This window comes from Vulpes vulpes, chromosome 15 (genome assembly GCF_048418805.1).
Source record: "Vulpes vulpes isolate BD-2025 chromosome 15, VulVul3, whole genome shotgun sequence".
Classification (NCBI taxonomy): Eukaryota; Metazoa; Chordata; class Mammalia; order Carnivora; family Canidae; genus Vulpes; species Vulpes vulpes.
The window spans coordinates 11,201,767-11,216,509 of NC_132794.1; the positions used below are offsets into that span (position 1 = coordinate 11,201,767).

At 37.5% G+C, this 14,743-nt stretch overlaps 1 protein-coding gene across 8 annotated transcripts in view; it reads left to right on the forward strand.

Moving 5' to 3' along the window:
- Positions 1-14,743, forward strand: part of CRYZL1 (crystallin zeta like 1) — a 36,214-nt gene that overhangs the window by 15,698 nt on the left and 5,773 nt on the right. For 3 of the 8 annotated variants that reach the window (XM_025985133.2, XM_025985132.2, XM_072740773.1), the window contains 5 exons: positions 244-288; positions 2,092-2,160; positions 10,215-10,348; positions 11,382-11,493; positions 14,479-14,577. In XM_025985133.2, the coding sequence (XP_025840918.1) occupies positions 244-288; positions 2,092-2,160; positions 10,215-10,348; positions 11,382-11,493; positions 14,479-14,577 (459 nt within the window). The remainder of the gene's footprint in view (positions 1-243; positions 289-2,091; positions 2,161-10,214; positions 10,349-11,381; positions 11,494-14,478; positions 14,578-14,743) is intronic. The other 5 variants (XM_025985136.2, XM_072740775.1, XM_025985134.2 and 2 more) reach the window with 3 other exon arrangements.

Consider the following 14,743-nt stretch of genomic DNA (forward strand, 5'->3'; position numbering starts at 1 on the left):
TCATCCTCTGTGGTGTCAGCAGCCACATGACCCAGATTTTGTGGAGCACTATGTGCAGAATCCAGATTTGAAGTGTTCTATCCTACAGTCTTTATAATTGACCATCAAAGTGTCCTAGAAGTTCTTGGCCTTTTCTCTGAGTCAGTGACTTTTTTTAATAAACCCATGAATTTATTTTAGTAGTTAAGTAACAGTGGCATTTAATAATCTCACAATACAAATTAATTTTCTCTCCTCTTTAAGTTGGAAGCAAGGTATCATTCTTTCAACCAGATGATGAAGTCGTCGGTAAGTTATAATTTATAGCCCTATTTCAAGTCCTCTATTTTACTGTCATCTCTTCTTTTTCCAAGGCAATTATTAATGTTTCTTGTGTCCTTTGCTTTGGATAGGATACATACAGGGGCGCCTGGGGGGCTCAGGCGGTTAAGCATCTGCCTTAAGCTCAGGTCATGATCCCAGGGTCCTGGGATCAAGCCCCAGATCGGGGCTCCTTGCTCAGAGGAAGTCAACTTCTCCCTCTCCCTCTGCCTCTCACCCCACTTGTGCTTACTCACTCTTTCTCAAATAAAATCTTAAACAAACAAAAAAGAATACATATATCCTGAATCTGCTCACAAGTATCCACTGATGAAGAGAATTTGGAGTTAAATTCTCAATAGCAGAATATTTAAAACCTTCTACTATTTGACTATTGAACAATGTGATAGAAAGATGACCATAGTTATTAATGTGGTCGGTACAGCCTTTCCTGACAGGACCCTAGTCTATGACTCGACTGCAAATTCTGGAACGCACAGTCACAAGTCACCTGCTTGAAGACTGCTCACTGACCGGGCTGTATGGAAGCTCCGCTCTCCATATCCAGCTTGCATTTCACAGAGCTGCTCCCTCAGTAATCTTGTAAAACCGAAAGTCCACTGGAAATCTTCAGATGAATGGTTATCTTAAAAACCCACAGTGAATACTATTCTCCCAATATATATGTATTTATATTATTATATCCTAAACAGTCACACAAACATATAAAATATGACTTTAATAATAGTTTTGAAAATTAACATTTCTGTGTAGAAAATATTGATAGGAAGATACTTAAACTTAGAAAAATATCAACTTTATGGTATGCTTGAAGTTGTTAATAGCTTTTTATGGTATTGCCTTTGACTCATGTATTTTTCTTAGAGAACTTACTATTTCTGTCTTTAAAAATATATATATATGTATATATGTACATATATATATATATTTAAAGATTTTATTTGTTTTTTTTGAGACTGACAGGGAGAGCATGAGCCAGGGGGGTGAGCAGAGGGACAGGGAGAAGCAAGCACCCCACTGAGCAGGGAGCCTGACTCAGGCTCGATCCCAGGACCCTAATCAGAAGGCAGACGCTTAATCCACTGAGCCACCCAGGTGCACCTATTTCTGTCTTATTCATCCAAGAAGTCAATGACACTGTGTTACTCAAGATTCCTTTTGTGTTGTTTTTTTAAAGATTTTATTTATTTATTCATGAAAGACACAGGGAGAGAGGCAGAAACATAGGCAGAGGGAGAAGCAGGCTCCCTGCAGGGATTCCAGTGCAGGCCTCGATCCCGGGATTCTGGGATCACGCCCTGAGCCAAACGCAGACGCTCAACCACTGAGCCACCCAGGCACCCCTCAAGATTCCTTTGTAAGAGACCAAATATGAAATCGGGATTAGCATAGAGGAAAATGGGATTTTACTAGAAGCATCTTACAGAATCAAACCGCGGGAAGGTAGCTGTGCATCAAGAACAATTTTAATGAGGAATCCAGGTGCCCCCAAATCTCTAACTTGCCTCTGTACATAGGACACCATCACTCAGGTCACAGAAGAGGAAGAAAAAGAAAGAGAGCATAGGCAATATAGCCTTCATGACAGAAAATGAACAGTCTGCTTCCCTTCCATACTTCTGAGGCCTCTTCCTTCCCCACACTAATAATTACTGGAATCTTCCTCAAAATTCTAGTGAACAAAATTTAGACTAATACTTACTGGCATCTCATTAGGAATGAATTCATTTATGGGATTGTTTCTGTTAAGTTTCTCCTGTCGATTTCCAGGAATTCTGCCCCTGGATTCTGAAGACCCTGGACTTTGTGAAGTTGTTAGAGTGCATGAGCATTACTTGGGTATGTGCCAGTCTTTTGCTGCTCATGTAAGTCTTGCATCATTGTTGTGTGGTGTTTAGTAACATCGCAATGTATTTGCATCTACCTTGTGTAATAGCCATTGGCTGATCACGTGAACACTGCTAGTGTATATTTAGTATCCATAAAATTCATATTCAGACCATACAGCATATAGACTTTTATTTTTATTTATTTATTTTTTTTTATTTATGATAGTCACACACACAGAGAGAGAGAGGCAGAGACACAGGCAGAGGGAGAAGCAGGCTCCATGCACCGGGAGCGCGACGTGGGATTCGATCCCGGGTCTCCAGGATCACGCCCTGGGCCAAAGGCAGGCGCCAAACCACTGCGCCACCCAGGGATCCCTAGACTTTTAAATCTCACTTAGACTACAGTGGTGAGATGTTTGAAAATTAATTTCTTCCTTGGCTCTGAAATTATATCACCGATCAGAATTGTTTTTTTAATTGAGAGATAGTTGGCATACAATGTTATATTAGATTCAGGTGAAGAATTTTTTTTTTTTTTACTTCTTATAAAAATAATTTTTTTACTTATTTAAAAAAATTCTTTTTTTACTTCTTATTCTTCATTATTAGTTGAAACTAAAAATATGTGAAATCTAGATAATATGTGCAGAGTCTGAGACAGGAAAGAATCAAGAACACTTGTCTTTGGTTTCTATTGTTAATATATTTTTAAGTTTTTTTAATTTAACTGAAATGTTAATTTTAAATTTCTCCTATAGTAATTTACTTCTTGAATATATAGAATAAATATAAATACACTTTAGGAAACTATAGTGAAAAGATGCTACATCTCCTTAGTAATCAGGGAAAAGCAAATTAAAACCCGCTTCAGGATACCATTACTCATCCACGTGATTGACAAATTTTATCAAGTCCCCGCTGAGCCACCGGGGCTGCCCAGTAGTTAACTTTGTATAACAAGTTATTTTAGGGGACTTAGTCAAAACTCAAGCCTGAGAATCCAAATGAAAGGTTTTAGTTGACTCCATAGTTACAAGGTTCTCAACAAACAAGTGAAATAAGGCGCAAGGAAATTCTGGTGCCAAAAACAGTATAGTTACCTGTAAAAAAGCCAGTGGTGGTCCTCAATTTTCAAACTGCATAAAATTGAAATAGCTTTGGAGTAGAGACTTTCGTAGCATGGTATTTGAAAGTGAGCTTTATCTTTCAAAGGAAGACACATACTTGGCTCCATATCTAGGTTTAATATACACAGGCCTCAGATTTCCAGAAAAAATGACTTTTAAAATTAATTTTTTTTTAAGATTTTATTTATTTATTCATGAGAGACACACAGAGAGAGAAGCAGAGACATAGGCAGAGGGAGAAGCAGGCTCCATGAAGGGAGCCTGACATGAGCCTTGATCCCGGGACTCCAGGATCACGCTCTGGGCCAAAGGCAGGCGCTAAACCACTGAGCGACCCAGGGATCCCCAAAATTAATTTAAGTGAACTATCCCCAACATAGTGTTTGAACTCATTACCCCAAGATCAAGAGCTGCATGCTCTCTTTAATAAATTTTTTTAAAAAAAGAAGGTAAGTTAACTGTTAAAAAAGGGCCCATTCTTTCTTCTGAGATTTGGCATGATTTATACACATTTCCATCATGTATTTACCAATTGTTTTTTAATAACAGCTTCATTGAGATATAATTTACATACCATAAAATTAACCTTTGTAAACCAGTCATTTTTAGTTTTTTTTTTTAAGATTTTATTTATTTATTTATTCATAGAGACACACAGAGAGAGAGAGAGAGAGGGAGGCAGAGATACAGGCAGAGGGAAAAGCAGGCTCCATGCAGGGAACCCAATGCGGGACTTGATCCCAGGTCTCCAGGATCATGCCCTGAGTCGAAGGCAGACACTCAACCGCTGAGCCACCCAAGTGTCCCAGTCATTTTTAGTATTTTGACAAAGTCGATCAACCCTTATCACTAATTTTAGAATACTTTATCACTCCAAAAGAATCTCCATTCCCATTGGCAGTTATTCTCCATTTTCCTTCCACAGCTTCTCAGAACCATGAATATACTTTTTCTTTCTATTGATTTGCTTATTTCGGACATTTCATATACATTAATCTTGCAATATGTGGTCTTTTGTAATTGTCTTAATTCATTTTTCATAAAGTTCATGTTTTCAAAGTTCACGCATTGTGTGGCATCTATCCATATTTAATTCTTTTCAGTGGTTGAATAAAATACTCCATTGTATGAGTATACCACATTTTGTTTTATCCATTCATCTATGATTGGATATCGAGATTGTTTCTACTTTTTTTGGCTATTATGCATAATGCTGATCTGCACATTTATGTAATAAATTTTTGTGTGGATATATGTTTTTATTTCTCTTGGGTATATACCTAGGCATAGAATTATTGAATCACATAACAACTCTACATTTAACATTTTGAGAAACTGAGAAACCATTTTCAAAATAGCAGCATTTTATAATTCAACTAACAATGAAACAGCATCTCAGTTGCTCCTCATCCTCACTACTGCTTATTATTTTCTGCCTTTTTAATTTTAAGCATCCTAGAAGTGAAATCTTGTTGTTGTTTTCATTTTATTTCCCCAATGACTAATGATGTTGAAAATTTTTCATGCTTATTGGACATTTGTATATCTTATTTGGAGAAATACCTGTTCAGATCCTGTGCCCAGTTTTTAAATTGTGTTATCCTTTTTATTGGTGAGTTGTAAGAGTTCCTTATATATTCTAGATAGAAGCTGCTTGTCAGATAAATTGATTATAAATATATTCTCCCATTCTAAAGGTTGCCATTTCATTTTCTTATGACATCCTTTAAAGCACAGTATTTAAAATATTGAGTGGGTTTCAGGTTCTTCATATTTTCTTTTGTCCATTGTGCTTTTAGTATTATTTCTAAGAACTCATTGCCAAAGATAATTTTACAAACATTTACACCTATGATTTCTCCTAAGAATTTTATATATTTAGCTCTTACATTTACTTCTGTGATCCATTTTGAGTTAATTTTTGTACATGGTATGAAATAAATGTTCTTTTTTTTACATGTAGATATCTAGTATCCCAGAATCATTTGTTGAAAAGACTCTTCTATACCTACTGAATTGTCTTGACACTCTTGTTCAAATCTTCTTTTTTTAAAGATTTCATTTATTCATGAGAGTCATAGAGAGAGGCAGAGACATAGGCAGAGGGAGAAGCAGGCTCCTCACAGAAAGCCCAATCCAGGACTCGATCCCTGGACTGGGATGACGCCCTAAGCTGAAGGCAGATGCTCATCTGTTGAGCCATTCAGGCATCCCACTCTTGTTCAAAATCAATTGACCATATATAGGTTTATATCTGGACTCAATCCTATTTAACTGATCTATATATCCATTTTTACGCCAGTCAAAATTGCTTTGATTACAGTAGCTTTGGAATAAATTTTCTTCTTTTTTTAAATTTAAATTCAGTTAATTAACATATAATGTATTATTAGTTTCAGAAGAAGAGTTCAGTGATTCATCAGTCTTATACAATACCCAGTGCTCATTACATAATAAGCCCTCCTTAATGTCCATCACCCCATCCCCCGCCTCCCTCTAGTGACCCTCAATTTGTTTCCTATGATTAAGTGTCTCTTATGGTTTGTCTCCCTCTCTGATTTCATCTCATTTTATTTTTCCCTCCCTTCCTCTATGATCCTGTTTTGTTAAATTCCACATGAGTGAGATCATATAATTGTCTTTCTCTGATTGACTTATATCACTTATCACTTAGCGTAATACCCTCTAGTTCCATCCACATTGTTGCAAATGGCAAGATTTCAGTCCTTCTGATGGCCGAGTAGTATTCCAGTGTGTGTGTGTGTAGATATATCTATATCTATATATACCTGCCGTGGTTTTTTTTATCCATTTATCTGTCAATGGATATCTGGCCTCTTTCCATAGTTTGGCTATTGTCTACATTGCTGCTATAAAAATTAGGGTGCAGGTGCTCCTTCGGATCACTACATTTGTATCTTAGCGGTAAATACCTATAAAGAGCTTAGCAAACTCAACACCCAAAGAGCAAATAATCCAATGAAGAAATGAGCCAAAGACATGAACAGACATTTCTCCAAAGAAGACATACAAATGGCCAACAGACACATAAAAAAATGCTCCATGTCACTCAGCATCAGGCAAGTACAAATTAAAACTACAATGAGCTACCACCTCACACCAGTCAAAATGGCTAAAATTAACAAGTCAGGAAATGACAGATGATGGCAAGGTTGCAGAGAAAGGGAAAGCCTCTTAATAACACTTTTGGTGGGAATGCAAACTGGTGCAGCCACTCTGGAAAATAGTATAGAGGTTCCTCAGAAAATTGAAAAGAGAGCTATCCGACAACCGGGCAAAAAGGGCCCATTTTTCTAGGTGTCGCCAAATACTGGAGATTTATAAAATGGACCAGAAAGAGAAAAGCAAATTGGAACATCAGTTTCCTATTATAAAGCTTAAACTAAGACAAGCAAACCACACAAATGACCTTTTATTTTCCTATGAATCAAGAGGATTGTAGTCCAAAAATCCATTAACACATATAAAGAAAATAATTCCAGATATTCCTTGAGGAAAAAAATACAGTAAAATGTTTCTTTAAGAGAGGAACTTTACGAATGGCCATTTACTGTGACTGCTTGCCTTTGGACAAGACACTGGGCACATTCACCAAACTGGATAGCCTCTAAATTCTGTTGGTGCTCCAACATTTTTTAAAAGACGAAATAATTTCAGTATGTTCCCTGGAGATTTGCGGAAGGAAATACTCAGTTTAGCACAACTCTATTTCAGTTTCTGTTAATTCTTTAGTAATTTTTTTAAAATGAAAGTTGAATACTCAGCCACCTTCAGATAAGTCTGTTCTTTCCCAAACCGAAGAATTAGGTTCCAAACAACTTCCCCAAAAATGTCTTATTAATCCTTCTACAGAATACTAAAGATAAAGTTAAGAAGTTGATTGAATCTTCCAGTTCTTTTGTGCTTTCAACTCTTAAGCCATTTATGTCAAGCATAAAAATAATTTTTTCATTCAAAATTTAGTACACATTTTCAGCATTATTTTTTTGGACCTAAGGTAGAAAGAATTGAAATTATAATTCTTGGGTTTGATATGCTGTTATTATACCTCCCTGGTTCTTCTATTTATATTTTTAGTTTTTCATAACATAATAAATACTTGTGGACCACCTAACACAAAAGCAGGGATCTCAACATTAAACCACGTTACCATGCAATGTTAGAGCCTTTGCTTAGCTTTTTTTTTTTTAAAGGACTACAAGTTTGGTTTGGTTGTTTTGGGGTTCTTTTAAAGATTTGTTTATTTTAATGAGACAAAGAGTGAATGAGGGAAGGGGCAGAGGGAAAGAGAAAATCCTGAAGGACTCTGCTGAACACAGAGCCTAACGCGGGGCTCAGTCTTGCAACCTCAAAATCATGACCTGAGCTGAAACCAAGAATTGGGTGCTTAACTGATTATGCCACCCAGGCACCCCTACATGTTTGATTTCTTAATGAAAATATAGGCAGTCCCGGGGATCCCTGGGTGGCGCAGCGGTTTGGCGCCTGCCTTTGGCCCAGGGCGCGATCCTGGAGACCTGGGATCGAATCCCACGTCGGGCTCCCGGTGCATGGAGCCTGCTTCTCCCTCTGCCTATGTCTCTGCCTCTCTCTCTCTCTCACTGTGTGCCTATCATAAATAAATAAAATAAAAATTATTAAAAAAAAAAAAAAAGAAAATATAGGCAGTCCCAATTCTTATAATGGAGGATATTCCCGCAACAATATAAGTAAACTAGAAATGCCTGAGTGGCTCAGTTGGTTAAGCATCTACCTTTGGTACAAGTGGTGATTCCAGGGTCCTGGATTGAGCCCCACATAGGGTTCCCTGCTCAGCAGGGAATCTGCTTCTCTTTTTCCTTCTGCTGCTCTCCCTGCTTGTGCTCTATGTGTGTGTCAAATAAGTTAAAATCTTTAAAAACAACAACAATATAAGTAAACTGTAGGTACCTTGAGTGTGCTCTGTTAGAGTAGGTGTGCTTTAGAGTCAGACATTCGAATTTCTTAGCTGTGTAGCCCCAGACAAATTAATTACCCTGAACCTCACCTTATAATCAAGAAAATTAGGAGGATAGGTATTTTAAAGAGTTTGGTAAAGAATAAAGTACCATGCGTGAGTGATATCACCTAGTGCTCTATTTTATTTTATTTATTTATTTATTTATTTATTTATTTTTATTTTTATTTTTTTCTGGTGCTCTATTTTAATGCCTTGCTGGTCTGAACATTTTCAGCACATACGTGTGGGTGTTCTGTCCTCTAGATGGCACTAGTTAGTTGATATGTGCAATGCTGAGTGGCCTGTGCTACACCATCTCAACTTTAGAGGGAAAACATTTGAAAGAGTTAGTAGACTACAGAAGTGTTATAAAGTTGATTTTAGGTAAAATGAGAAAGGATAGCTTTTAACTGAAAAAAATCACATTCATTGTACAAAATAAAAACCTAAAAACTAAATAATTTAATTTATTAAGGAAGAGCTTAATGATCAGATCATATAGAGCTCTTTATATTAGGAGTTTGCATTTTGTCTCAAGTGCAATAGAAAGCCATTGATGAACTGAGCTAACATCAAGAGTCAGTCAATCAACTGAGACACCCAGGTGCCCCACCACTGAACTTTAAACAGAGAAGTGTTAGCATGTTATGTATGCTTTTAAAGATCATTCTGGGGGCGCCTGGGTGGCTCAGTCAATTAGGTGTCCCAACTCTTGATCTCAACTCAGGTCTTCATTTCAGGTCGTAAGTTCAAGCCCCATGAAAAGAAAGATCATTCTGACACTTCTTTTTTCCAAAACACTATTAGGGATATTGAAGAAAGAAGACATAAAGTTGAAAATAATACTTAGAACATGTAAACAAGCAGTTCATTTAGAATATGTTTTTAACTTCCTGTAAATCCATAAGAAAAAGATAATACAACAAAGAAATTGATAAAACACTTGGACAGTTGTTTCACAAAAGGAATTCCAGATGGCCAGCAAACACAGAATAGTGTTCGGAAAAACAAGTTAAAATCACAGTTAGAAACCCTTTACACACCCGTATGATTGGTAAGAATGTATACTAGTGCCAGGGGTTGACAAGGATGTTTACAGTGATAGGAGCTCATTACCCAGCTATATGGGAGAATGAATTCAGACAGCCACTTCAGTAGTATGTAGTAAAGTCAAAGGTGGTATTCCTGTGAGGTGGGATTTCCATCCTTGAGTACTGTCTTAGAAAAAACCCACATGACAGCATAATGCCATCTTTTATATGAGAGCATTCTTAGCAGCATGGTTTAAAACTGCCACAAACTGAAAACAACACAAATCCTCCTCTACTAGAGTTGTATCACCAAATGAATGTTTTCACATAGTGGAAACCCATAAAACACCAGAAAAACGAAAGCACTGCAGCCACATTTACAAAAATATTTATGGCTTTAAAACAATGTTGAGAGGGATAAAGGAAGATAGAAAAGAGTTCATATGATGCCACTGAGATAAAGTTCAAAAAGAGGCAAAACTAAATGACATTGTTTAGAAATGCATACTTGGGCCATAAACTATGAAGGTGAACAAGACTGAGGTAGCGACCTCTGGTGGGAAAGACAAGGCTGTGGCTGTGCGTTTTCTCTCAACCAAGATTGGTGCTTACTTGTATATTTGCTTGGGATTTATCCACCCATCTATACTTACGTCCCATGTACTTTTCTGCATGTGTTTTATTTCACAATATAATATTTTAAAAATGCACACACACACTGACTCCTATGCTAAGAGTGCATTACGTGTGGGCCAGAATGGAACTGGGGAAACCAAAATGTCAGCAAAAGAGAAAGGAGTAGTGCCTTGGACCAGGGCCATAGTGGGGCTAAGAAGAGATAGATCCAGGAGTCAGGACTAATGGGACTTGCTAACTGATTGCTTCCTCTTGTTCTTTGTGACAGTTCACAAACCAGAAAAAGTTACATGGACAGAAGCTGCTGGAACCATTCGGGATGGAGTACGAGCCTATACAGCTCTGCATTATCTTTCTCATCTCTCTCCTGGAAAATCAGTGCTGATAATGGATGGAGCCAGTGTAGGTGCTAATAATTCTGCTAAGAAACAGATCAAAAGCTACTAAACTTAGGAAGTAGGCCATCCATTTGCTAATATAATTCTCTGCTGATAGCTTATTCACTGCTCATTTTGTTAAAATAGGCAGCTTTGACTAATAGGAGATTAAAGTTAGACTTAAGGGTGTTTAGTTTATTATTTTGAATCTGCTAGTACATTAAAAAAGCAGATAAGCCATGTTTTTATGCCTGTTATACAGAGCCTGAAATGGCTCATGAAATCTTTGAACCATGCCCCAAAACTCCCTACTAATTTTGTATATGCCTCACACTTACACTTGTGTCGATAAGGTGTTGTATTTCTAGATGGGTCACACAAGATAAAAAATGTGCTCCTGTCAATATATTACACATATCAACAAAAAATAGTTTAAGACACTAAAAATACATAAAAATAGATTATAATCTAAAAAGGTCACAAAACTTGGGGTGAATTTTTATCATTTTTTATGTGGCTATTGATGAAAATGCTTTTATCCCTTGCTTTTCTGTGCAAAAAAGGCAGAACTGTCTTCAGCATTGGCTTCAACCTGATGCCTAGCATCAGGGTAGTAGTGTTTCCTTGAGCTCACCCCTCAGGTCAGCAAAAGGATGGAGCTTTTGAGAGTTCTTTGATCTTTAAAGAGAGATAGATGGACTCATGCATGTACTGTGAAATTAGCTTAGAACATCATGCTGACAAGGCCCTTAAAAGCCCATTTTTCTCTTCCTGAGGCCCAAGTTTCTGAATGCAGCCCTCCATCTTGAAATTATGTGCAATGACGAGACTGGGTGAGAGCATGTGACATGTATACCTTTTCTGCCACCCCTTCTGAAGAAGAAAGTCAAATGTCTCAACCTTGCCCATATTTCTTTTTCTTTTTCTCTCAGATAATATTCAAAAATATACTAAAGTAGCACTAAGCTATTAGATTTTATTAAACGGCCAATGAAACAAGTTAGATATGGCCTCTGCCTTATATCTGTAAGCCCATTTTGTATTTTTTCCCCACACAGGCACTCGGTATGATAGCTATTCAGTTAGCACACCATAGAGGAGCCAAAGTGATTTCAACAGCAGGCAGCCTTGAAGACAAGCAATGCCTTGAAAGACTTAGGCCTTCTATAGGTGGGTACTATTACTCAACACAGACTCTGCAACAGAAAATTTTGAAGAGATATCATCTTATAGACTAAACTCATAAAGTACAAAATCCCAACTATAGCAACTTTTTTCTAGGTGTGTTTCCTGAAGCAGGGGAAACAAAAGCAAAAATAAACTATTAGGACTACATCAAAATAAGAAGTTTCTGCACAGTGAAGGAAACAACAAAACTAAAAGACAGCCTTCTGAATGGGAGGAAATATTTGCAAATGACATCTCTGATAAAGGGTTAGTATCCAAAATACATAAAGAATTCATACAACTCATCGCTCAGAAAACAAATAATCCAATTAAAAATGCATAGAAGACATGAACAGATATTTCTCCAAAGAAGAAATACAGATGGCTGACAAATGAAAAGATGCTCAGCATCACTCATCATCAGGGAAATGCAAATCGAAACCACAATGAGATGGCTAAAATAAAAAACACAAGAAGCCACAAGTGTTGGAGAGGATGTGGTGCATGCCACTATTGAAAACAGTATGGGGGTTCCTCAAAAAGCTAAAAATGGAACTACCTTGTGATTCAGTAATCACACTACTGGGTATTTAACCCCAAAATATAAAACACTAATTCAAAGGGATACATGCACCCCTCTGTTTATTGCAGCATTAAAATTTAGAAAAGCTAAATAGTGGAAGCAGCCCAAATGTCCATTGACTGATGAATGGATAAAAATGATATGAAATATATATCTCATATATACATAGGAATATTATTCAGCCATTAAAAGATGAAATCTTGCCATTTGCAACAACATGGATGGAGCTAAAGAGTATAATGCTAAGCAAAATGAGCTAGTCAGAGAAAGAAATACCATTCAATTTCACTGGCGGAATTTAAGAAACAAAACAAGTGCACAAAGGAAAAGAAAAAAGGAGAGAAACAAACCAAGAAACAGACTCTTAATTATAGAGAAGAAACTGATGGTCACGAGAGGAGAGGTGGGTGAGGATTAAGAGGACACTTATCTTTTTTTTTTTTTTTAAGATTTTATTTACTCATGAAAGACATAGAGAGGCAGAGACATAGGCAAAGAGAAGCAGGCTCCCTGCAGGAAGCCCAACGTGAGACTCGATCCCAGACCCTAGGATCAGATCATGACCTGAGCTGAAGGGGAGACGCTCAACCACTGAGCCACCCAGGCATTCCAAAAGGACACTTATCTTGACAAGCCCTGAGTAATGTATAGAACTGCTGAATCACTATATTGTACACTTGAGACTAATAGAACACTATGTTAGCTCTACTGGAATTTTAAAAAAATTTAAAAATGCTCAACAAAAAAATGAAAAGATTGAACCTGTCCAAACAATACAAATGGAAAGGATAAAGAAAATAGACTGAAAAAATGACCAAGGAGAGAAGAATGAGCAATGGAGAAACTAACAGATGAAGAGACAGGAGGCTGAGCCAGAGTGTGAGGGGCAGGCAGGAAGGGGAGTAAAGTTCATTGAGTGTTAGTGTGAATAATCTATCCTGACATCGTCACCAGCCCCCTGTCAGTGAACCAGGGCGCAGCATCTACAGGATTTAACCAGTGTGTCCAAGGAGCTACAACTAGATTGGAGTGGGATTTAAATCGAGGCCTATCCAACCTTAAAGCCCTCCTTACTTCCATTGTTACCTTTTGCCTCTGACAGAGATAACCAAGACATGGAAGAAAGGTTAAGACAGGGACTGGAGAAAGGAGGAAAAACAGGAAAAGTTTGGAAATGGAATTGAGGGTTGGGGGGCAGACCATGAACTGTACTGTTGAATGGAGAGGCTTCTTCCTGCCCTTCAGAGGTACTTAAGTCCCTTCCCAAATGTCTTCCCTAGGCCTGCCCCCGGCCCCCACCTCTTAGATCACTGTCGTTCTACACCCCCTACCTGAGCCTCCATCTGAGCCATGCTGTGAAGAATTCTCTTTTACAAGAGGGTACTAAAAGTTATGAAAAGGAATTATAAACACGTCTTCATTTTGACAGTTCAAATACTCAGATTTTTTTTTTTTTTAAGATTTTACTTATTTATTCATGAGAGACAGAGCGGCAGAGACACAGGCAGAGGGAGGAACAGGTTCCCCCAGGGAGTCTGATGCTGGACTCCATCCCAGGATCCCAAGATCACGCCCTAAGCCAACCACTGAGCCACCGAGACATCCCTAGATTTTTTTTTTTTTTTAATCTCATTGGCTTGTTCTATTGATATAATACTCTAAAACTAGTCTAGTTTTCACTAGGTGATCAAAATAATCATTTTTTCCCCTTAATCTCCAGGATTTTTCTTCATTTTGGAGAGCAAGTGGGGAAGGCAGCGGGGGGTGGATTTCCATGACTGAAAAGGGATAATACAGCCTCTAATAGAGAAGTATTATATCACACAAATACCGTTTTTACTTTTTAGCTCTAAATTCTATTAAACCTGAACATAAGAAATTGCCTAATCTTTCAGTTTATGCCTCAATATATATTTATCTCTGTGGCTTACAGATTCTCTGTTCTATTTAGCAATAAGGTACAGTCCTCTTTTAGTAGGCCAGCCTTGGAACACATCATCCACAAAATATTAAGTATTTTTTTAATTTTATTTATTCATTCATGAGAGACACAGAGAGGCAGAGATATAGGCAGAGGGAGAAGCAGGCTCCCTGCTAGGAACCTGATGCGGGACTCGATCCCGGGACCCTGGGATCACAACCAGAGCCGAAGGCAGACACTCAACCACTAAGCCACCCAGGTGCCCCAATATTAAGTATTTTAATTTGATTGAATATACCAGTCCCTTCCTTTAAATTAATCCCTACCACTGTTGGGTCAGAAGAGAAAAAATAAAATTTGGATCCAGTAATTGAACCACTCCATACATTTCAGAGAAGAAATATTTGCTTTTTCTTTTTCTCTGATTTCTTTGTACTCATCACATAGAGAACAATACAATTGCCTGACTTCCTGTCCTTCACAGCCCGAGTCATCGATATTTCTAGTGGGAAAGCCCATGTTGCTGAAAGCTGTTTAGAGGAAACAGGTGGCCTGGGAGTAGATATTGTCCTAGATGCTGGAGGTAGGTACTTTACTAGATCAGTAGTCTGTGTCATTTTTGTAGTGTGATGGATGCATCTCAAAAAAAATTAATATATAACCAGGTAATAATTAACATTTATTAAATTGATGTCATGTTTTGTTTTTAACATTTCTATTTAAACCGGAGCTTCTTGAATCCCATTGTA